The 25,230-nt window shown below is 42.2% G+C and overlaps 2 protein-coding genes across 3 annotated transcripts in view; both read right to left on the bottom strand.

Moving 5' to 3' along the window:
• LOC104596561 (Major facilitator superfamily protein) overlaps positions 1 to 23,271 on the bottom strand; it is a 62,763-nt gene extending 39,492 nt beyond the window's left edge. For both annotated transcript variants that reach the window (XR_016080596.1, XM_010257791.2), the window contains exons 1-4: positions 22,937 to 23,271; positions 20,737 to 20,972; positions 18,523 to 18,587; positions 18,263 to 18,425 (exon numbers count right to left, since the gene is read on the bottom strand). Coding sequence is in view for 1 of the 2 variants with exons in the window: in XM_010257791.2 (XP_010256093.1) it covers positions 18,263 to 18,425; positions 18,523 to 18,587; positions 20,737 to 20,972; positions 22,937 to 23,192 (720 nt within the window). In the remaining variant the exon portion in view is untranslated. The remainder of the gene's footprint in view (positions 1 to 18,262; positions 18,426 to 18,522; positions 18,588 to 20,736; positions 20,973 to 22,936) is intronic.
• LOC148804142 (uncharacterized) lies at positions 4,415 to 10,582 on the bottom strand. The gene is made up of 2 exons (XM_088895153.1): positions 4,783 to 10,582; positions 4,415 to 4,541 (listed from the first exon to the last, which is right to left on the bottom strand). The coding sequence occupies exons 1-2, from the start codon at positions 5,855 to 5,857 to the stop codon at positions 4,510 to 4,512; spliced, it is 1,107 nt and encodes a 368-aa protein (XP_088751279.1). The 5' UTR covers positions 5,858 to 10,582; the 3' UTR covers positions 4,415 to 4,509.
• Positions 23,272 to 25,230: the final 1,959 nt, after the last annotated feature.

Below are 25,230 nucleotides of genomic sequence, written 5' to 3'. Positions count from 1 at the left end.
GGCTGAGCAAAGATACATTTCTTTGAGTTGGCAAAGAGACGATGGGCGCGCAACACAGAGAAGACCTGTCGAAGGTGATCCAAATGGGCAGCTTCAGAATCACTGTAAACCAGAATATCATCAAAAAATACCAGCATAAAGCAACGGAGGAAATCATGGAATACAGTATTCATTAATGACCGGAAGGTCGAGGGCGCATTGGTGAGACCGAAGGGCATGACAAGGAATTCGTAATGGCCCTCGTGGGTGCAAAATGCAATCTTGGGAATGTCCTCATTGCGGACCCGAATCTGGTGGTAGCCCGATTTAAGATCAATTTTGCTGAAAATAGAACGACCATGGAGCTCATCGAGAAGTTCTTCGATGACCGGAATGGGGAACTTATCCGGAACCGTAGCATGGTTAAGGGCTCTGTAATCCACACAAAAACGCCAACTTCTGTCTTTCTTCTTGACTAAAAGGACTGGGCTCGAGTAGGGGCTTGTACTCGGCTGAATAATACCCGCAGCCAACATCTCAAAGACAAGACGTTCAATTTCATCTTTCTGGAATTGAGGATATCTGTAAGGACGAACAGAGATAGGAGAAGTGCCCTCCTGCAAGATAATAGAATGCTCCATAGCCCGTGTAGAGGGTAAGCCCGAAGGCATGTCAAAAACATCTTTGTACTCATCTAGTAACGCGGAAATTGGCGGGGATGTAGGCAAGACAGAGTTCAACGAAGAATCCACTATCTGCAATTGTTTTAATTCTAACAAAACCCCTTGTCCCTCATGTTGTAAGTTACGCATCATAGCATGCAAAGATACCTGAGAAGAACAGAGAGAAGGGTCGCCCTGCAACTTCACCCGGACACCTCCCAAATTGAGCTTCATAGACATGTTGCCCCAATTCATCACTGAGTCCCCGAGGGATGCTAACCAAGGAAAACCCAGAATGACATCCGTAGAGCCTAGCTTTAAAGGAAAGAAATCAGCGATGACATCCAATTCTTGTAAGTTGACGCAAACCTGTTGGCAGACTCCGGAGGTTCTTACCTCATCACCATTTCCAATCTGAACTCCGAATTCGTGTGTAGGTGTGCGGGGTAATTTCAATTCTTCGACTAAAGTTTCGGAGATAAAGTTGTGAGATGCACCCGAGTCTACCAATATGACCACCTCGTGTGACAAAATGCGTCCACGCACCTTAAGAGAATTTGCTGCACACAACCCAACAAGAGACGAAACACAAAGCGTGGCTAATTCTGGAGCTAGAGCAATTTCAGCGTCCCCGGAAGTGTAGTCCAAAATAGACGCATCAGAAGTGATTTCCTCCACATCATCTTGAACCCATAAAACTTGAAGTGATTTCTGAGCACAACAAGGTCCCGGGCTGTATTTCTCGTCGCAACGGAAGCATAGGCCCTTCGCTCGTTTCTGCTGCATCTCTTTGTTGGTCATCTTTTTGAAAGCAAGAGGTGGGGCCTTAATAATAGGGGCTGATGAAGGAGGGATTGCGGCTCGTGTAGGTCAGGTGACAGCAGAAGTAGTCACTTGCGAAAACCGTGAGTTAAAGTGGGTTCCAGAGAGGGACGTTGTGGGCCCATGAGGGAATGAACCGGATTGATAAGCCCATAAGGCCTGATTCTTCTCCTCAATTTTCTGGGCTGCAACCATTTTTCTGATTAGCCCAACGGGTTCCATCTGTCGGAGTTTGGCCTGTATATCTGGGCGCAACCCATTAACAAAGGCAGCTTCAAGTACTGATTCTGGCAGGTCACGTAAGGGGGCGGAGAGCACCTCAAATTGGTGATGATATTCCTTAACAGTAGTGGATTGACGTAATGATAGAAGCTGCTCCTACAAGTTTCCCTCCTGAGTTGATCAAAAACATTCAAGGAGGAGTTCCTTGAATTCAGCCCAACTACGAAAAGGTCGCCGACCATCCTCCCAATGATACCATGCCAATGCATCACCCTCTAAACAGACCACTGCTGCCCGCAGACGTTCCGCCGGAAGCAAACCATTAATCTCAAAATAGCGCTCCGCGCGAAAAAGCCAGCCGTCTGGATTTTCCCCATCAAAAATAGGCAACTTCAACTTCCAAGGAAGTGAATTAGGAGCATGTTCCGGGACTGACATTGAAGGAGACGTCGGGAAAGCTGCGCTCTTCCCTTTGTCAGCCGCACGACTTGATGCGGATACAGGAGGAGCATTATCAGTTGTAGACAAAGGAGCTGACAAGGTCTGTTGCTGAAGCAACAGATCAAAACGTCTTACTAAGTCTTGAACGCCTCCTTTCAGGGATGTGATCTTCGAAAGTCCAGCTGTTATCTCATCACGTAAGCCATCCACTTCAGAATGCAGAGAAGTCAAGCGTTCTTCGAAACCCTCCACCTGTGATGCCACTTCCTTAGCTGTCACCATGGCCGAGGAAAGACGTGCTCTGATACCACTGATAAGACCCAGAAACTTGACACGCAATTTGCAGACTCACAGCAGAATCCACACGACTAGAATGTCAACAGGGAACTGGTAGTTATTCAGAAGAAAAGAAGATCACTTACAGTGGGTCGGTTCTTCGAGAGACCGCCGCTCTCCCAAGCATTCACAGAATTCTTTACTCAGTAAAAGCCTGCCTCCTCCATCCCCCAAAGCCCCTTCTTATACACATCTTCAGCATAACTGCCTTCCATAATAAATGCCCAGCTAGCCGAATCATAAATGCCCCACTCTTCTTATTCCCACTAACAAGCTATAAATGCTAAATGCCCTACACTCTTCCTATTCTCAACTGACAAGCTATAAATGCCACAAAAAACTCTCCTTATTCCCTCCAACCATAAATTCCCCCATGTTCAATCATTTTCCCCCCTTGGCCGCAAGCTGACCTTTCCCCTTCCTGGCATATGTAAACTTAATTGGGGGCCTATCAGAATCCTTCACTATTCCATTCTATTTAATGCCAAAAGAAGATTATCAATCTAATCAAAATAGTAACAAAAATGACAAAAGTCAAAATGGCAAGTAAATGACATTCGTATAGAAAAGAAGATGACTAAAAGATTAGAAGGGAAACAAAGAGAGATACCTATTTAGTTTCTTAATCTTCTCTTATATGATATACACAGTTTTTGCTATGGTTTTCTGACTTCTAAATGTGCAACTATACTTATAAATTCTACAGTGAGCTGTAGATGTGGTGCAATGCCGTTTTCCTTTACGGAGGGCAATGGAAAGGTCAAGGTCATCCGCAGAGGGTGAGGTAGCAACAATGGAAGGAGTCTCTGTGGGCCCTAGGACTGTAATATCTGAACTTGGAGCCGCAGAAGAGGTTGGAGCTGGCCGGGACTGCTGATGACCGGGATCAACTTGCCTGCATCGCCTGTGATAGACTCTCAACTCCCAATCCCTCTGACCACCCTCGCTACTGCAGCCCTCATCACCAACTGAAATAGGTAAGGGAACAACCCCAAAAGCATTAACCCTGTCCTCACTGCACTCCCCCTGAAGAAAAGGACCCAAATCTCCATGCTCACTACTCTCCCCCTGAGGAGAGACCCGAGAATAGTAGGGTGTCTCCTCAAAGAAAGTGACATCCATGGATACAAACTTCTTCCCTAAGACAGGATCATAACAACAATAACCCTTTTGAGTTTGTGCACAACCAAGAAAGATGCATTTGGAGGCCTTGGGTTCAAACTTGGAGTGATGGGGACCGAGAAGTTGAACAAAACAGGTACAACCAAATGTCTTGAGTGGAATAGTGAACAACTCCTCATTGGGGTATAGAAGGGAAAAAGGAGGTTTCATATCAAGAACCCGGGAAGGAATCCGATTAATAAGATATACCGCCGTACGGATAGCATCACCCCAGAAGCGAATAGGGACATTAGAGGTAAACATAATACTTCTAGCCACCTCCAAGATGTGCCTATTCTTCCTTTCTGCAACCCCATTCTGCTGAGGTGCATGAGGGCAAGTGCTCTGGTGGATAACCCCATGATTAAAGAGGTACGATGCCAATGGCTTAGCAAAGTATTCCTTTGCATTATCGGATCTAAGCACTTTGATCCTGGCATCAAACTGGGTTAGGATCATTTGGTGGAAGTTTTGGGTCAGGGCAGGCACCTCATCTCGTGAACGCATAAGATAAACCCAAGAAAACCGGGTGTGGTCATCAACAAATAACAAAAAATACTTGTACCCACCCATAGAAGGAATGTGATATGGCCCCCAAACATCAGTATGCACAATATCAAAAGAACTATTACTCCTTTTATTACTCAATGAATAAGAGTTTCTACAATGTTTAGCAAACTCACAACTTTCACACTTCAACTGAGATGACTCAACAGACTCAAACAAAGTAGGAAACAGACTCTTCAAGGACCGAAAAGATAAATGACCCAATCGGTTATGCCAAAGCATAACCGGACTCACAACTTGAGAAACAAGTAACTTCTTATCCACTGACTCTTCCCGACGAGAACTCTCCCCGAGCAGATAAATCCCATTCGTCTCATGGCTAGTCCCAATCACCTTCTTCGTCTCCAGGTCCTGAAAAACACATCGGTCAGGAAAGAAAGTTACTGAGCAGTTCAAATGTTTGGTAATACTACTAACGGAAAGGAGGCTAGTATCCAGTTTAGGAACATGCAAGACAGAGGACAAGGATATAGTATCCGACAATTTGATGTCGCCCTTGCCAGAAATAGGGACAAGAGAGCCATCAGCTATAGATACTTTATCCCTACCAGAAGATATGTAATAAGTAGTAAACAAAGAGGTTCAGTAGTACCTGGAGCGGAGGCATGGTAGGCTGAGGCTCGAGTACCTGAGTGTGCAAAGGCCGATGTGGCCGGGGCTGACGATGACTGTGGTAACTGAGCTGAACTACCAACTTCCTTCTCCAATTGTATTAGAGCAGCCCGAACTGCAGCTAAGGTCTCTAATGGTGTGCCTCTTGTGCCAGATGAGGATGCTGAATCAGTAGTCATAGCCACATGAGCATTACCCTTTTTATTTCTCAACTTTGCCGGGACCAAATGTGGATGCAGCTTCCAACATGTTTCTTTTGTGTGTTTAGGTTTCTTGCAATGCTCACACACCACATCCCTTTTATCTTCCTTCTTTCTGTCCCTCTCTGAATCACCCTCTGTTTTGGGCTTGACAGCTACCAAGGCAGGTGTAAGCGGCTGAGATTGCATCATGACTTTCCTCCTGGTCTCTTCACTGTGCACTAAGGAGTATGCCTGAGAGAGGGTCACACTATCTCTGGTCAAAATCTGCTGCCTCACAATATCATATTCTGAATTCAGTCCTGCCAGGAACTCAAACACTCTGTTTGTCTCGATGTGCTTTCTATGTATCTGAGCATCTTTGGGACTCTCCCACTCAAGAGTCTCTAAGTGATCAATCTCATGCCATAGGGACTTCAAGGTAGAGAAGTAGACCGACACCGGTTTCTCTCCTTGTTTAAGGGAATTCACCTCACATTTCAATTCATATGCTCTGGCAACATTAAGGGGTTGGGAGTAAGTCTCTTTCATCACATTCCATATCTCCTTGGCTGTCTTGGCCCATAAGTAATTTCGGTTGATATGGGGCTGCATAGAATTACAGAGCCATGTCTTAACCAAGTAGTTTTCTTGGACCCACTTGGTATACATAGGGTCTCCCTTGGAAGGTTCTGCCACATCTCCCAAGAGATACCCTACTTTGCCCCTTCCCCCAATAGCCATCATGGCTGATTGGGCCCATTCCAAATAGTTTGATCCACCAAACTTTATGATTGTAATCTGAAAACCTGTCTCAGAACCACCACCATAACTGCTGTTCCCAAAACTGCCTTCTGCCGAATTCTTAAACTCCATTTCGGTCAAGAACCAGAAATCTCAAAATTAGGGTTACTACAGTCAAAACCAGCACTAGGACTACCAGCCACAATCACAAAATCAGTATAGAACCAATCTGTACTCACAGTAGATGTGCATGAAACATGTATAAAACTGATCTGAAACCAATAGCCACACACAACAGCAACAGTCCGAACTGTTTTCACCCCTTTAGAAGTGTTCGAAACCCCAAAAGAAAACTGAAAAACAGTTTGAAGAACAATCTGATATGCTGAAGCCAATTTGAGGTTTTAATCAGTCCTAAAAGCCGTACACTCCAGACAGTACCATACGGATAAGGTTTGTATTAGGGTTAATATGAAACCCTAAAACTGATCAATGTTGAGGAGAACTATTAGGGTTTGCCGCAGGGATAAGACAAAACCCTAGAGAATAGAGAGAAAAAACCTAGAGTGGTTCGGCCACCCTTGCTGGATAGGTCCAACCTATCTTCTCTGATATTACTTCTCAGAAAATAAAAGACTTACAATAGGATGCAGTTCGCTGCCTACCAAGGTTACCCGAACCCTAGCCTTCTCTGATTCTTCCTGATCACCAACTCGCTGCAACTGTGGCACTTCTTCAAACAGCTGCTAATCCTCTGGAGATCTCCAAGAACCAGTCAATGAACTCTGCTTTCTCAGCTTCCAGCCTTAGATGGTTCTCATGTGGTCGGCTGGACTAGACTCACATGAGAAACCCTAGCTCTGATACCAAGTAGAAGTTCAGGACTGTTATCAGTCTTGAACCCTAATGGATTTCAGGATCGAAAGTAAGAAGAAAGGTAAGAGGAAAGAAGAGGAAGAGGGAGGAGAAGCAATAGAACACAAGAGTTGAAAGGAGGAGCAGAAGCTTAATATTCTGCCGCCGCCACTTTAATTAATATTTATAGGTTATGCTCATTACATAGAAAGGACAGATCTACCCTTAGTCTTTACATAACAAATAGAGCAAAAAATAAGACAAATAAATAACAACTGAAACAACTAAATGACCAATAGCTAACCCTAGGCAGACTAGAACATCTTCTACCCTACGAACACAGTGGGACCGTAGCTGTGGGGCCCACATCAGTGTTCTCTACACTCTACTATTCTGCTTTTCTCCAAGAATATCCTGTTGTTCTTTTCTTCCAACACCACCCATCGTATTGCTGCCTTCGTAGCTCTCCACACTACCACCCCTCTTTTCTTTGGTTGTCGGAAGAAGTCACAGTTGAAAAGGCCTACCACATCTTGAGGGGGAGCCCACCTATAGCCAAAGAGAACACAAGAATTCCCAAATTCGATGCACAAAAGAACAAGACATTAATAAATGAGAGAGGATCTCACCACTTTCCTTACAAAGAGAGCACATGTGAGGAGAAAGGCAAGCAAAAGGCCTTCTTCTCTACAGAATATCACAAGTATTTACCTTGCCAAGGAAAACTTCCCAACAGAAAACTTGAATTTTTGGGGGGATAGGCTTCCTCCAGATTTCTTTCACAGGGAAATCCCCAACTAGGAGGCTAGGCGAGGCAAGTACTCTGAAGAAAGAAGAGCAAATAAAGAGACCATCTATAGAGCCTACCCAAACTCTGGAGTCTTCCATGGACGGGTCCTAGTGAACTTGCCCTAGTAGATCCAACAAACGGATTAAGGACTCAAACTCATTTTTCCTTAGGCCCCTTCTGAAACTCAAGATCCAATTTACCCCTTTTGGACAAGGTGTTTCCAAATTAGACATAGTTTCCCCCTTAATGTTTGAAAGAGCAAAGATATCAAGAAATTTTCCTTTAAGTGGGGTTTCCCCTACCCAAACTATAAAGAGACTGGGTCGAATGGGCCCTAGAATCTATTCTTGTAGTTTGTTTTTATTTATTTGTTGCTAATGGGCCTATTATTTCTTTTTTTTTTCTAGTTCTCTTTATGTTAATGCCTAGCTGGCGCCCACTTAAGGGTATACTTGTAATTATGTTAAGATTGAAGTTTAGTAAAAGGATTAGAGAAGGGAGGGAAGAGATATTTGAACTCTTCTTCTTCTTCCTCCTCTTTTCTCCATCTTCTTTCTCTTGTACTGCTGTTGTCTTCTTTTCTTCCTCTTTTCTCTCTAATTTTTTCCAAGTTTACATCTGTTTTAGAGGACTGATTTACATCTTGGTATCAGAGCAGGTCTCTTTCTTCCTTCTTTTCTTCTTTCTCTTTTCCCATACACCATTCGATTAAGAGAGTGTATGGAGATATAGGTTCTCTATAGTTCAGAGGATCTTTTGCCTAGTTGGTAGAGGGTTTGGAGAGTTTAAATCTAGTCGGATATTGCCAAGAAGTGGTGTTGTAGTGTTTCTGCCCAAAACCCTAGCCGACTAGAGATTTTCTAAGTTACAAGTAAAAGTGAAGCTTTGGGTGTGGCGGTCTGTGCTTGGGAGGTGTCTTTTGACTTCTAAAAGAGGGTGGTTTAGGTTTGGAAGAGATTGGGAAGCTCTGGTAGGAGCGGATATATCTTCTCTCTTTCTCTCTGTGTTTTTGGTGTACTTGCTATGTGCATGTTCACAGCCATCAAAGGCACAAATTTGAACCTAAGGCTCGTAAATGTGTTTTTCTGGGATATGCCTCCACACAAAAGGGATATTGCTATTTTGATCCGGTTGGTGGCACCCGCTTTGTATCTCGGGATGTCACATTTGCTAAGTCGACTCCTTTCTTTAGTATTCCTCCTAAGGGGGAGAAATCTGAGGAACCCTTTGCTATGTCTCCAGTAGTTCCTCTTCCCGTTCCTTTTGAGTCATCTCATGAGGTGTCCACTTCTCCCACTGGACATACCTCCAATATTCATGTTCCTCCTCCTCCACCTCATCCTCCTATAATTCCTCCTCATCCTGTTCTCCAAAGGTGGTACCAAAGGCACAGATTCAGACATGGGCAAGTTGTTTCCACTCCTACAGAAGAGCCTCTTGCTCCTCCCATCATTACTGAGGTAACAGGTCAGCCTTCCTTTGACCCATCTACTTCTTTCCTAGACATTGATCTTCCTATTTCTCTCCGCAAGGGCAAGCGGAAGTGTACAACCCATTCTATCTCCAAAGACCTGTCTTATAGCCTTCTATCTCCTACCTACTACTCTTTTCTTGCTTCTGTTTCTTCCCATGTGATACCCAAGTCTGTACCAGAAGCCTTATCTAAACCTGAATGGAAGGATGCAATGATGGTTGAACCGGATGCTTTGCATAAGAACCATACCTAGGAGATTGTTGACTTGCCTGAAGGGAAGGAACCAATGGGTTGTAAATGGGTATTTGCCATTAAATATCACTCTGATGGCTCTATTAAGAGGTTTAAGGCCAGGTTGGTTGCTAAAGGCTAAACTCAGATGTATAGTATTGACCATCTTGAGACATTTGCTCCTGTGGCTAAGATGACCTCAGTCCGGGTTTTGTTATCTCTAGTTGCTACATTTGATTGGCCTCTCCACCAGTTTGATGTTAAAAATGCCTTTTTGAATGGAGATCTACACGAAGAGGTCTATATGTCTTTGCCTCCGGGGGGTGTATGGAAAGGAAATGCAGGGGAAGGTGTGTAAACTGCAAAAATCCATTTATGGTCTCAAACAGTCTCCTCGGGCTTGGTTTGAGAGGTTCAGGGCTGTTCTTGTCTCCTTTGGTTACACACAAACTCAATCTGATCATACCCTGTTCTTGAAAAGAAGTGGCTCTCTGGTGACCTTTTTGATAATTTATGTTGATGATATTGTGGTCACAGGTAATGACACCCAAGAGGTCAGTAAAGTCAAAAGATTTCGTAACTCTGAATTTGAGATCAAGGAGTTAGGAGATCTTCGATGCTTTTTGGGCATTGAAGTTGCTAGATCTAAGGATGGTATCTTCATTTCTCAGCGTAAATATGTTCTTGACCTCCTTGCTGAGACTGTTAAACTTGGTGCTAAACCAGCCTCCACTCCTATTGATCCCAATCATAAGCTTTCTGCTACAGATGGTGAACTTTTATCTGATAGGGGAGTGTTTCAAAGACTGCTTGGGAAGTTGTTATATCTTTGCATGACTCGGCCGGACATTTCCTATGCAGTGAGTGTTATTAGTCAATTTATGCATTCTCCTAGAGATACTCATTTAACTACTGCAGAAAGAGTTATATGTTACTTGAAAGGTACTCCAGGGAAAGGTATTCTATTTGCCAAACATGGACACACGAAGCTGGAAGCATACACTGATGTTGATTGGGAAAGATGTATTGATGATAGGAGATCCACCTCGGGTTATTGTGCTTTGGTGGCAGGGAACATTGTTTCATGGAGGAGTAAGAAACAATCAGTAGTTGCCAGATCCTCGGTTGAAGCAGAATACAGGGCAATGGCACATGATGTGTCAGAATTACTGTGGCTACGATCCCTTTTAGAAGAATTGGGGGTTGACTATGAAAAGCCAATGATGCTCTACTCTGATAGCCAAGCAACTATCAATATTGCACATAATCCTATTCAACATGATAGAACTAAGCACATTGAGGTTGATAGACATTTTATATGGGAAAGAGTTTCCTCAGGAGAAGTTTGTTTGCCATTCATCACCTCTAAAGAACAGTTGGTTGATATTTTGACCAAGGGAATTCCAAAAGGGAAGCTAGCACAATATATAAGCAAGTTGGGCATGATTGACATCTGTGCTCAGCTCAAGGGGGAGTGTAAAGAGGGCTAAGCCGAATGGGCCCTAGTATCTATTCTTGTAGTTTGTTTTTATTTATTTGTTGCTAATGGGCCTATCTTAATGGGCCTGTTATTTCTTTTTTTCTAGTTCTCTTTATGTTACTGCCTAGCTGGCCGCCTACTTAAGGGTATACTTGTAATTATGTTAAGACTGAAGTTTAGTAAAAGGATTAGAGAAGGGAGGGAAGAGATATTCGAACTCTTCTTCTTCTTCCTCCTCTTTTCTCCATCTTCTTTCTCTTGTACTGCTGTTCTCTTCTTTTCTTCCTCTTTTCTCTCTAATTTTTTCCAAGTTTACATCTGTTTTAGAGGACTGATTTATCTCAAACATCTTCCCAAAAATGGACTTTATAACCCTGTCCCACATCAAACTGAATGGAGTTGAGGGAAAATAGGGTAAACTTCATGATTTTCTTTCCAAGGAGAAGTTGAAGTAGTATGAGGGGCAACTTTTGCATCCCAACCATTGCCATCCAACCCATGAATGCTCTCAATAACTTTGTGCCACACTGCCACAGTCTATCACTTTCAAAAGGGAATCTCCAAAGCCCCTTTCTTAAAAGAGATGTGCTCCTTAGTATAAGGTTACCTAGTCCTAAGCCCCCTTGGTCCTTGGGCTTGCTAACCTGTTACCAATTAATTAAATGATCCTTCATTTCCTCCTCCAGATCCTAAAGGAAATCTCTCATGTATTTCTTTAAGCATCTTGCTACCCTAGAGGGGATTCTAAAGGTTGAGAGGAAATAAATGGGGAGGTTTGTGAGTGTGGCTCTAATCAAGGTTATCCTTCCACCTAGGGAAATATAATTCCTCTTCCACAAAGCTAATTTCCTAGTAAACCTTTCGATGACTGGCTTCCAAAACCCTTTTGGTCTAGGATTTCCTCCTAGAGGTAAACCCAAGTAGCTAATTGGCCAATTTCTGATCTCACACCCCAAAATCTCAGCAAATCTTAGAAGTTCCCCTTCTTCCAGGTTGACCCCTAGAATACCACTTTTGGTCCAATTTATCCTCAACCCAATCACCCCCACAAAGTTATCCAGCAACATCTTTAGGTTTTCCACCAAATCCTCAATACTTCCTTCACAGAAGAAGATTGTGTCATCTGCAAACTGGAGGTGGGTAACAAACACTTGATTTCTACCTATTCTCCAACCTTTAATCAGACCTCGGAGATCAGCTTTCACCACAACTCTGCTTAAAACTTCAGCCACTAGGGTAAAGAGGAAAGGAGATAGGGGGGGTCTCCTTGTACATATTGGACACTGAAAATAAAATATCATATAAGTATAGAAAATTTTGAGAAACTAAACAGTAAAAGATCATAGAATCAAGTTGATTTCTCATATGGCAATCTTGTAAGCAAGTCATGATCCTCTAAATATGCAATCAAATCAATATTGTTTAGGGTTCTATTCACTATTGTTTAAGCTTAGTAGAAGATCAAGACTGTAATCAGTCTTGAATCCTAATAGATTTTAGGTTTACAAAAGCAGAAGAAAAGTGAGAGAAAGGAGAAGCAAGAGAAGAGAAACAGGAGAACACAAGGGGTTGAAAGGAGGGACAGATTCTAACACATCTGCCGCCGCCACTCTCTTAGTATTTATAGGTTATGTTCAGTACATAAAGGAAAGGACAGATCTGCCCTTAGTACTTACATGATAAATAAAGTAAATAAAAACTGAAATAAATAACTGAATTAACAAACTGACCCAAACTGACACTACTATAACTGAAACAAATAACTACACATGCTGTCCTACAAATACAATGGGGACCACTGCTGTGGGGCCCACATCAGTGTTCTCTACACTCCCCCTCAAATTGGGAGTAGATATCTATCATTCCCAACTTGGATAGGTCTGTCTCTAACTTCTTCCTTGGTACAGCCTTGATGAGGATATCCGCGAGCTGCATATTAGATGTGATATACGGGAGAGACACTTCTTGTGATGTGACCCTCTCTCGCACAAAATGTCGATCAACTTCGATATGTTTAGTTATGTCATGTTGCACTGGGTTGTGGGCTATATTAATAGCTGCCTGATTATCACAATACAGCATTAAGGGCTTTTCATGGTCAATACCCAACTCTTCAAGTAGTGATCTCAGCCATAAGATTTCAGCCACTCCATTAGCCATTGACCTGTATTCCGCTTCAGCACTGGAGCGGGAAACAACACTCTGCTTCTTACTCCTCCAAGAGACAAGGTTACCTCCCACAAGGGCACAATATCCAGAGGTAGACCTTCTATCATCAACATTCCCAGCCCAACCGGCATCTGTATAGACCTCCACCCTCATGTGATTATTGTTCTTGAGCAGTATACCTCTACCCGAGCATCTCTTCAAGTATGCTAATATTCTCTCTGCCGCAAGAAGATGAGAAGTTCTAGGGGAATGCATGTACTGGCTAACAACACTAACTGCATAACTGATATCTGGCCGAGTGAGGCAGAGATATAGGAGTTTTCCAACCAACCGTTGGAACATAACTTTGTCTTCAAGAGGCTCCCCGCCCTCTACACTAATCTTGTGATTTTGTTCAATGGGTGTATCAGCAGGCTTAACACCCAACTTTCCAGTTTCCGCCAACAGATCTAGAACATATTTTCTCTGAGAGATAAAAATCCCCTGCCTGGATCTAGCAACCTCAATACCCAAAAAGTACCGTAGTGCACCAAGATCTTTCACCTCAAACTCTTAATGAAGGAGCTGTTTGAGGGACTCAATCTCATGGCTATCATTTCCTGTCACAACAATATCATCAACATATACTGCAAGTAGTGTCAGAGAGGACTCCACCCTCTTGATGAATAGTGTATGATCTGACTGGGCCTGTATATAACCGAACTTTCCAAGGGCTAATCTGAACCTATCAAACCAGGCTCTAGGTGACTGCTTCAAACCATACAATGCCTTGTTCAGTCAGCAAACCTTCTTACCTGTCTCTGTATCATAGAATCCAGGAGGCAACTGCATGTAGACCTCTTCCTGTAAGTCTCCATTCAGAAAGGCATTTTTAACATCCATCTGAAACAAGGGCCAAGAATGATTTGCTGCAAGGGATAACAGAACTCGGATGGTGGTCATCTTGGCTACTGGGGCAAAGGTCTCCAAGTAGTCTATACCATAAGTCTGGGTGAACCCCTTTGCGACCAGCCGGGCTTTGTACCTTTCAATAGAGCCATCAGCATTATGCTTCACAATGAACACCCATCTACATCCCACCGATTTCTTTCCTTTTGGTGGGTCAACCAGTGCCCAAGTATTATTCTTCAACAGGGCATCCATTTCGACTTGCATTGCATCTTTCCATTCTGGAACTGATAAGGCTTCTTGCACTGTTCTTGGAATAGGGACATTGGCAATGGAAGTGAGATAGGAGCAGTAAGAGGGAGATAGGAGATCATAGGATAAGAACTGTGAGATGCTGTGAGCTGTAGATGTGGTGCAATGTCGTTTCCCTTTGCGGATGGCAATAGGGAGATCAAGGTCATCCACAGGAGGGGAAGTGGCAACAGTGGAAGGTGTCTCAGTAGGCTCTGGATCTGGAGCCGCAGAAGGAACTGGAGCTGGCCGGGACTGCCGATGACTAGGATCAACCTGCCTGCATTGCCTGTGATAGACTCTCAACTCCTGATCCCTCTGACCACCCTCGCCACTACAGCCTTCATCACCTAGTGGAATAGGTAAAGGAACAGCCCCACTCCCACTGCGCTCTCCCTGAGGAAAGAGACTCAAAACAACCCCACTCTCACTGCTCTCCCCCTGAGGAAAGAGACTCAAAACAGCCCCACTCTCACTACTCTCCCCCTAAGGAGAAACCCTAGGATAATAGGGTGTCTCCTCAAAGAAGGTGACATCCATGGAGACAAACATTTTCCCTGAAACCGGATCATAGCAGCAATAACCCTTTTAGTTTGTGCATAACCGAGGAAAATGCATTTGGAGGCCTTAGGTTCAAACTTGGAATGATGAGGCCCAATAAGCTGAACGAAACAGATACAACCAAAGGTTTTAAGGGGAACAATGAACAACTCCTCGTCTGGGTATAGAAGGGAAAAAGGGGTTTTCATATCAAGAACCCGAGAAGGAACCTGATTAATGAGATATACTGTCGTGAGGATAGCATCACCCCAGAAGCGAATAGATACATTGGAGGTAAACATAATGCTTCTAGCCACCTCCAAGATATGCCTATTCTTCCTTTCGGCAATGTCGTTCTACTGTGGTGTATAAGGGCAAGTACTCTGGTGAATAACTCCATGGCTAAGAAGGTAGGAGGTCAATGGCTTAGCAAAGTATTCCTTTGCATTATCAGATCTAAGGACTTTGATTTTGGCCCCAAACTGAGTGAGAATCATCTGATGGAAGTTTTGGGTCAGAGTAGTAACCTCATCCCGAGAACGCATAAAATAGACCCAAGAAAAGCGGGTATGGTCATCAACAAACAGTAAAAAATATTTGTACCCACCCATAGAAGAGATATGATATGACCCCCAAACATCAGTATGCACAATATTAAAAGATGAATTATTCCTTTTATTACTCAAAGAATAAGAGGTTCTACAATGTTTGGCAAACTCACAACTCTCACACCTCAACTTTGATAACTCAACAGACTCAAATAAAGCAGGAAACAGACTTTTCAAAGACCTGAAAGACAAATGGCCTAATCGATTATGCCAAAGCATAACCGGACTCACAGACTGAGAAACAAAAGGCTTCTTATCCACTGACTCCTCCCGACGAGAACTCTCTCCAAGCAGATAGATCTCGTTCGTCTCACGGCCAGTCCCAATCACCTTCCTCGTCTCCAAGTCTTGAAAAACACATCGGTCAGGGAAAAAGGTTACTGAACAGTTCATGTGTTTGGTAATACTACTGACTAAAAGCAGGTTAGTATCAAGCTTAGGAACATGCAAGACAGAAGATAAAGAGATAGTATCTGATAGCTTGATGTCACCCTTGCCTGAAATGGGAACAAGAGAGCCATCAGCAATGGATACTCTATCTTGGCCAAAGGACAAGTGATAAGAAGTGAACAATGATGGCAAGCTAGTCATATGGTCGGATGCACCTGAATCTATTACCCAGCAGTGGTCAATATTACTTGGAGCTGAAGCATGGTAAGCTGAGGCTCGAGTACCTGAATGTGCAAATGCAGATGTGGCAGGAGCTGATGGTGACTGAGATGGTTGAGCTGAACTCCCAACTTCCTTTTCCAACTGTATGAGGGCAGCCCGAACAGCGGCTAAAGTCTCTAGGGATGTGTCTGATGAGGATGCTGAATCAGTGTTCACGGCCACATGAGCATTACCCTTCTTATTTCTTAGTTTTGCTGGGACCAAGTGAGAATGTAGCTTCCAACAAGTATCTTTTGTGTGCTTGGGTTTCTTGCAATGTTCACATACCAGGTCCCGTTTATCTTCCTTCTTCCGGTCCCTTTCTGGATCACCCCCTGACTTAGGTTTAATAGTTGTCAAGGCTGGGAAAGGGGGCTGAGGCTGCATCATGACTTTCCTCCTGGTCTCTTCACTATGCACCAGGGAGTATGCTTGAGAAAGGGTCACACTATCTCTTGTCAAATTCTGTTGTCGCACAATGTCATATTCTGAATTCAAACCAGCCAGAAACTCAAACACCCTATTTGTCTCGACTTGCTTTCTGTGAGTCTGTGCATCTTTGGGACTCTCCCACTCAAGGGTCTCTAGATGGTCAATCTCATGCCACAAGGATTTCAAGGTAGAAAAGTAGACAGAAACTGGCTTCTCTCCTTGTTTAAGGTTGTTCACCTCACACTTCAGTTCATAGGCTCTGGCAACATTAAGGGGTTGGGAATAGGTTTCTTTCACATCCCATATCTCTTTGGCTGTCTTTGCCCACAAGTAATTTCGGCTAATATGTGGCTGCATAGAATTACACAGCCATGCCATAACCAAATAGTTCTCTTGAACCCACTTGGTGTATGTTGGGTCCTCCTTGGAAGGTTCTTTCACATCTCCCAAGAGGTAACCCAGTTTTCCCCTTCCTCCAATAGCCATCATGGCTGATTGAGCCCATTCCAAGTAATTTGACCCATCAAATCTCACAGTTGTAATCTGAAACCCGGTTTAAGATACACTACCATAACTGTTGTTCCCAAAACTACTTTCTCCCTGACCTTTAAACTCCATCTTTGGTCAAGAATCAGTAGCTACAAACTGTTAGAGACACTACACCAGAAAACAGAGTGAAATCAATGCAGGTCTGATCTGAAACCAATCGGCTATCACAGTATATGCAGGAAACCAACACAAATCTGATCTGAAATCAATTGGCTATCACAGTATATGCAAGAAACCAACACAAATCTGATCTGAAATCAATCGGCAAGCACAGTACCAGGCAGTCTCTCAAGTTTTTATCCTCTAGAAGAGCAATCTGAGATGCTATTTTCTGAAACCACTGCTGTGGGGCCCACTGCTGCGGGAGCAGAATTAGGGTTTCAACTGTAGGTCTTAAATAAGTGCTCAGTTGCACTCTCCAAGCAGTCAGTACAAGTGGGACCTGTCGTAGGGTCAATATGAAACCCTAAAACTGATCACCTCTGAGAGAAAGGGGGTTCGGCCCAACAGTCAAACCCTAGAAATAGACTTAAAACAGTTCGGCCTCTCCTTCTAGATAGGTCCAACCTATCTCGACTGATTGCAGTCTCTGAAACTAAATAAAAAACTTACTTATGGATTTCGGTTTACTGCCTTCCAGGGTTACCTGAACCCTAACCTTCGCTGCTTCTTCCTGATTACCAACTCTCTGCGAGCCGCGGCAAGTCCTCAACTGCTGCGAACCTCTCCTGGTAATCTCCAAGAATCAGCCGCTGAATACTTCTTCATAAGCTTCTAGTCCTCATGTGGTCAACTAGACTAGACACACATGAGAAGCCCTAGATAGGCTCTGATAGCAAGTAGAAGATCAAGACTGTAATCAGTCTTGAATCCTAATAGATTTTAGGTTTACAAAAGCAGAAGAAAAGTGAGAGAAAGGAGAAGGAAGAGAAGAGAAACAGGAGAACACAAGGGGTTGAAAGGAGGGACAGATTCTAACACATCTGCCGCCGCCACTCTCTTAGTATTTATAGGTTATGTTCAGTACATAAAGGAAAGGGTAGATCTGCCCTTAGTACTTACATGATAAATAAAGTAAATAAAAACTGAAATAAATAACAACTGAATTAACAAACTGACACTACTATAACTGAAACAAATAACTACACATGCTGTCCTACGAACACAGTGGGGACCACTGCTGTGGGGCCCACATCAGTGTTCTCTACAAGCTCAAAGAAGAATAGGAAGATGGAGGATGAAGGGAGGGAGTAGATCTTAATCACAATTTTTCTCCTTCCACATTTAGAAAACTTATTTAATTTTTATTGTTGTTTTTCTTTTCATTCAACATATGGATAGAACTATCTTTTAAATATATTTTACAGTCTTATTAGTTAATATGATGTCAACTTTGTCAATGTTACAAGAAATATCAAGCTGATATGTTTCCACCCCATTTTTTGCCACATGTGTCAAGATGCATAAATGGAGAATTCAGTAATCTATTCAAACAACAGTTTGCATAACAAACAACACCAAGTCCATAAGGATATTCAAATGGAATGTTTGCATAACTATAGTAAATTCTGATACTTACAACATCAGAAAATGCAACAGAAAGAGATCCAAGAAGAATACAAAACGCAGCATTGTATTTGCTGTCAACAGATGTGGCCATCAAAGTCCATGAGAATGCTCCAAGAAGCCCTGATAAAACAAGATATGACCTTCTTCGATAACCAAAAAGTGGAAAAGAGTCACTGCAATAACAAAACACTTGTTAGAAAATAACATACAGAAAGAAAGCTGTTGCCCAAATAAAATCAGAAAAAAAAGGAGTAGCACACAGACGCAAACCTGATAAAGCCATAAAGAGGCTTTATTAGCCACGGCAATGCAGAGAAACCAGATATAAGAGCTGTCTAATGGATTAGGTATAATTTGTCAGTCCCTGTAACACAATTATTTCAAATGTGGTCTACTCTCAAATAAAAAGGGACTTCTCTCCCTTAGCTACAAGATATTCATGAGCTAACCCAAATGTTCTGCATAAAATTGCAATATACCAAAAAGAAACAGATGGATAATGTAAGCATCTAGTACTAAAGATAAACCGAAGATACTAGCATTATATTACTCTGTATAAAACTACCAATAAGGTTCATAAATTCATCAATCATTACTAAAGCATTAATGTAAGGAAGAAAAGTAAGAGATATGGGATGGTGCTCAGGGTGGGGTGCAAATTGAGTAGGCTGGGCTAGGTTTAAGGCCAACCTAGGCAACCCTAAGACCTGGACCTCAGGCTGAGGCCCAGTCCATGAAAGCCCAAGCTCAGCTCTAAAACCTACAACACTTCAGGCCAGGCTCAGGCTCAGGCCTGAGTAGGCTTGGCAGCTTGGTTGGGTTCAAAGATCTTCTTGCTAAGGTTTTGCACTTCTACCTTCCATTTGGACTTTATAGTAGGGCTAAAATCAAACTGAACTCTAATCGAATAGTTCGGGCTCAAGTTTGATTCTAATCAAGTTCAAATCTTGGGATAAGCTCAATTAGCTATTCAAACTTGAGCTCGACCAATAAAAAGTTCAGCTTGAAAACTCACAAGCCTAGCTTAATTAACTCATACATACATACATGCATACTATAGAATATAAAAATATATTTTATAATATAAACATATATTCTTATGTAAAATATATTTTTGTATTCTATATATAATGTAAGAATATATCATATATTATAAAAAATATATCATATATACTTATAAAATAAAAATATATATATATATTCATTTTCAAGCTTTCAAGTCGAACTTGAGCTCATCAAATATTTAATTGAACTGAGTTCGAACCAAGAAATAGAGTTTGAATCAAACTTGAGCTCGAACCTAATAATACTTTAGTTGAATGACTCGAACCAAGCCAAGGCATGCAGAAATTTGGGTTGGCTTGGCTCGATTACACCCCTACTTTATAGTACAATTTCTAGTCCAATATAGAAATAGAATGAAAGACAATTACATCCACATCATTAGAAAAACATTGAAGGACCAAGGAATCTTCTACATAACAAATTGTTTTGCAGCCTAAAATGGTCGCACAAGTTCCTCTAAACATCCCTTGTTAATTGGGCAAATTTGAGTCCAAAGTCCCCTTGCCACATGAACACAACAAACCCCTCTTTTTCAGTCAATTTTGATATTAAAATATTGAAACTTTCAATATCCAATACTGCTTGCAAAAGACACTAGCAAAAGGTCGGCCAAAAGCTGATGTGGACTGTAAGTTACAGGTGGTCAATCTAGAGGATCTCCTACTGAGTGGATAGTTATGATTAGCCACATCATCCCTCCATGTGTCAAATATAGCAGATTGTATATGTATACGCATGTTTAGCCACATCATCCCTCCAGATTGTATATATATATATATACGCATGTTTGTGCATGTGTGCATGAATATAGGCCTAGGCCTATTTAAGGACATCCAACTAATCTCTTTTTTGCATGTTGGACCTTTTTTTGATTGAGCTTCTTGTATCTTTCCATTGTACAGGTCCTCATCGTACATGGGTTCTTTTTTCTAATACAATACTTTACCTTGTTCAAAAAAATGAATATAGGCCTATGCCAATCAAATACATAGTTTAGATATACTCTAGAGAGGATACAATATAGTGTAAATACATAGTATACACATATATAATAGCATAAATATAGTACACAATGCACATATATACATGGAGTTTTTTTTTTTTTTTGTGAACCATATATATACATGGAGTGTTCAGATATCACAGAAGGGCAATGGGCTCAGGCTACCTAAGACAACCCAAGACAACAAACCCTAGTTGGAGTCAAAGCCAAGTAGTCTCCAGGCCCATGCCCAGCCAAATCCTGAAACTCCAATCTCAACCTATGCAAAAAAAGCTTGATTTGGATCGGGCTAGGGTGTGAATCGTGTGGCCTGCCGAAGTTACAAACCTAACTGCAAATTGTATTCAAAACTATTTCCTCCATATATCTTGGGAGTTAAATATATAGACAATTTCAAAGTTAGCACCTTAGCATACCTCTGCTGGATCTAGATGCAGGTCATCTTTTAAATAAAAGCTCACAGCAAGCCTAGAAAGGCCTAAAACTCCTTGAACAAAGTATACCATTGCAACTGCAATGGTATCTGGGGACATGTCTACCCCAAAGCATTTAATGGCGCCCATAAAAGATCTATTGTTGCGTGGAGCAGTTTTATTGGAAGAGCACCTTTCGCCTTCAATATCTGTTGTCAATAACTCCCCCTTTCCTGAACCTGAATCAACCATATGAATGAAAAGCATGAGACAGAGGGGGGTCCATAAATCTAGAAAATGAAGAGATTTTTACACATTGTTATGGGTAAATCTAAAAAGGATAAGACTCTTACACATCTTATGTGAATATATTGAACTCTACTCTCTAAAATGATATTCTCGAGTGTGTAGGGAGAGCACTGAGCACATGAAAATTCTCTTCCTCCCCTTACAAACTTCACTGTTTAAGGTGATTTACAGAAAAGTCAACCAGTATCTATTTCCCTATATTCTTTTTTCCAAGCACATAGCGGCAACAACTACCCCAGAAGAAAGTATCCTCAACACAATTCACTTCTCCCCATTCCTTATTCTTCTTGCTTCAAAAACAGGAGGTCCACAGAGAACAGCCCAAATGCTGGAATAGGAGGTCTGATTCGAAGAGTGTATGGAGATTTGACTTGGGCCTATAGTGGTCCATCCAAGGCTGCTGATGCATCTGAAGCAGAGGCTAGGGTCCTCCTGGAAGGCCTCAGAATCGCCAAGTCTCATCAACTTTGTTTCGTTGCAGTGGAAGGAAATTCGAGGAATGTTATAAATTGGGCTTCTGGACAGACTATTGACCCATGGAAGCTATCCCATTTTCTGTTAGAAATCAGGGAGCTGGACTCTTGCTTACAGTGCAGCTTTAGATGGATTCCCAGAGAATTAAATCAAGTGGCTGATAGTCCAGCTAAATCTGGGCTGGGAAGGGATTTCTTGTATAGTGCTCATACATTGCCAATTTAGTGGGCTTTGCCTTTTGTTTTTGTTTTGATGACAAGGATTTGTACATCCCTCCCCTCTTTTGATCTTAATGAAACTAGTTATCTTCTCTCTATCTCTCAAAAAAAAAGGCTTGTGTCAATCACAAACAGCTAATTGCAACCCCACTTTTATAGGTCAACATTTTTATTGTTACTTCTTTTTAGATTTATAGGTAAACTTCTGCAGTTTATTTGCCCAACATTTTGCAGATGAGTTGGGTAGGAGCAATACAGTAGCCTTAGGAACATAATTCTTTTGATAAGCCCATTTGTCTGTGATTGGGTCACCATAATTCTTTTGAGAAGCCTTCTTTAATGATAACTAGATCAGCATTTTATTAATAGAGGAAGATATACGTAGAGAAATATCACAATATATGTAGATCAGCATTTTATTAGAACTTATTAAATTGCCCTACTGATCTCTAAATTGGGTTTTTGTGCTAATTTTTTTCTTTGTCCATGTACTCACAAGTACATTTATGTTTGTTGAAGTGTCTGATAGAGATTGGCAACTGGGAATCACCATACAATCCCTGGCCCTCAGGAATTGATAATACTTTTAGTTTGAAAATTGGGTAGCCTTCTTGAAGTGGTTAGGCAATGTCAACTCACACAGAGCTGAAGAAATGACTTTACTAGTGGATCTATGAATGGCAAAGACAATAGGCTTAATCCAATTGTGGTGGAATAGAATTCAAGAAACGCAATTGTTTAGATGGGCAAAAGGGAGGTTGTAGGTCATATGGAAGTCTGCCTAGTGTCTTACAGAGACAATTTTACTAGTGGCTTGTTCAGTGTTTGTGACATGGATTCTGAGGAATACAATGAGATAGATGATAGTCTAGCTAGACTGGGGGAAGGCCAACTCTATGCCTTTGCAAAGCTCTTTTCTGTGTGTGTGTGTGTGTGCGGGTGGGGTGGGGTGGGGTGAGGGGGCGCAGTTCTTCTTTCTGCATGTCATAAAAAGCTAACAGCCATCCTTACTACAAAAAAGTTCTGCCAAACACACTTGAAACTGCAATTGGTCATGCAATTACAGTTACCTCCTTAATTTATTTAACGATTTGAATCGTTATTTGTTTCAACTACGTCGATTTTGAGTCATGCAATTACAGTCAATAATCGAGCACGAAAATTAACTGAACATTCGCAAGTGTACAAAAAGCGAAACTCACAGGTTCTAGAATCGGAATAAGGTTCATCTTCCTTTTCTCGCCGGAGGGACGGTGCCTGTACAGGAACGATGACTGACATATCTCTCTCCGATCGTTGGCGTCGTATTTTTCGGCGAGTCCGTCTAGAGGTACCGGAGAAATGGATTCGTGTGTCGGGTCTCCGACGGATCTCACAGAATGTGGGAGAGGAGACAGAGGACGGGTAGAGGTTTAGAAAAGGTAACAAAAAAACTGGAACAGCATTTGCGGAAGCCATAAAAGGGGCTGTACCAGTTTAGGTGGAGCCGTGGTCCGAGGAGCGTGTTTTGGTACCCTTTTTTTAATATTTTGGGCGCGAGTTTCCTAGGTGATTTCTCGTTACAGGCCTTGGATGGCCAATGTTCCTTACACGTGGTCTTCAGTAGTGACTCAAGTTGAGCCACGTCATCCATTTCCGTGCAGTACCAAACAACTTTACCAAGACTGCTTGATCTTGGCCGTTGTCCATCCACTAACAGTTATAACGACCGTTAAAAGGGCTAATGATCGTGAGATTATATGGATATCCTCATCTCACAAGTCAAGTAGGAGATGATAAGAATAATCAACGTACTGGGCGTGTTGGGATTTACTTTTCTAACAAGTTATAATATAATCTTTAGTCCGCATTCCGCACATCACATCTTATCATGGAGGGTCTCGTCTGATGGTAAGATGTGTGAATACAGATATGGTAAAAGGGTCATTTGATAACGTCTGAATAGCTTATTATTTTGTCTGGGATAAAATAATTGAGGATAAACTACAAAGACCCCTCAGTAAGATGGCGTCTGTGATAAAGACCCCTTTCGTTAACATTCTGTCAATTAACGTCGAAAAAAAACTTCACCTGATTGTTTAAAATTTTTTTAATACCTAAATTACCCTTTTCCAATTTACCTTTTTCTCTCCTTTTCTACGTCTTTGCAAGATGTTTGTTTCTGCAATCAATATCTGCTCTTGAGAAATTGCGGCTTCTGGTGTTAAAGGAATGGGTCCATCGAAAATATTGTTCCCTGCCGTTGATCAAAACAAATTGATCTCGTAAGGGAGGCAACCGGATAATTGGTTGTTTAAAAGAAGCATCTCCACCAATTGTGCCTTCTGAATAGGCGAAGCTACTAAATGAAAACGGAGTCCCCCGCCCCCCATTCCATGCTTCTCCCCCTCTCTTCACGAATGAAAAGGGAGAGAACAGAATTATGTAATACGTTCTCACCGGAAGATAAACGCTATGATCTACGTCGTTGGATCATTTTGTGGTTCATCGTGTGTGTATATGAATCACAAAATCATCCAGCCGCACAATGGAGCAGAGGATGATCGCAATGAAATCAGACGACTGAAACACAATTACACAATTTCAATCCTGCTCACCCGAAACACAGGATAGCATTCAGGGAAAGCAGATGGTGGAGATGGACATGTTGTGATCGACAATGATGATGATGAATTCAACACAAGAAGTACAGCAAAAAAGACCCTTAATGGAACTACATATAACGGGAAGCCAACCGGCCGGCAGTCCGTCAACCAGACGCACTTCCTTCCGGTGCTTTTTCTTTGCTCGCTTTTCAGTAGTCTGCTGTGGTGGGCAACTGCCCGTGAGAGTGGTTGATGAAGAAGAACTCGTAGACGAGACCAGCAAGCCCACCTCCGATCAGAGGGTCGGCCTAGTAGACCCAGTGGTTTTCCCAGGTCTAGCTCACCAAAACCGGTCCGAATGACACAGCAAGGTTGACGTGGCCTCCGGAGATGTTGGCGCCGATGGAGACAACAACGAAAAGACCGAAAGCATGGGCCAAGGCTGCGGCTACGAGGGCCATTACTCAGAGGCGGAGCCAGAAAATTTTGATAAGGGGCCAACTATTGAGATGGATAGTGGAGGGAGGGGAAATTTTATATAAAAAACTGTGTATTATTATGAAGATTTTCTGAACCATATGGGGGGCTATGACTCCCCTAGGTCCCCCTAGTTCCACCCCTGCCATTACTGGTTAGGTTATTGAAGGTCATGTCGGAACCCTCTCTGGTTCCAGTTGTGTATGATGCCAAACGAACAAACACCTTTTGCCAGTAATGGAGGTGGTGGTGGGGATGTTTGTTCCGATTGTTACAATTCCCATTACGGTGGGAGTGGAGGAGGAAGTTGCGGTGGCAGTGTTTGTGTAACTTGATGCGGTGAATGAACAATTACGATTAAAGCTTTTTTTATGTCAGTGATGTTTTAAGAGAGAATGGTAATAAAAAGAAAATAGAAAAAGTTTAATAAGGTA

Source organism: Nelumbo nucifera, chromosome 1 (assembly GCF_055504915.1).
Source record: "Nelumbo nucifera cultivar China Antique chromosome 1, China Antique-T2T, whole genome shotgun sequence".
Lineage (NCBI taxonomy): Eukaryota > Viridiplantae > Streptophyta > Magnoliopsida > Proteales > Nelumbonaceae > Nelumbo > Nelumbo nucifera.
The sequence above is the reverse complement of the archived record's forward strand: the minus strand, read 5'-3'. Positions and strand labels throughout refer to the sequence as shown.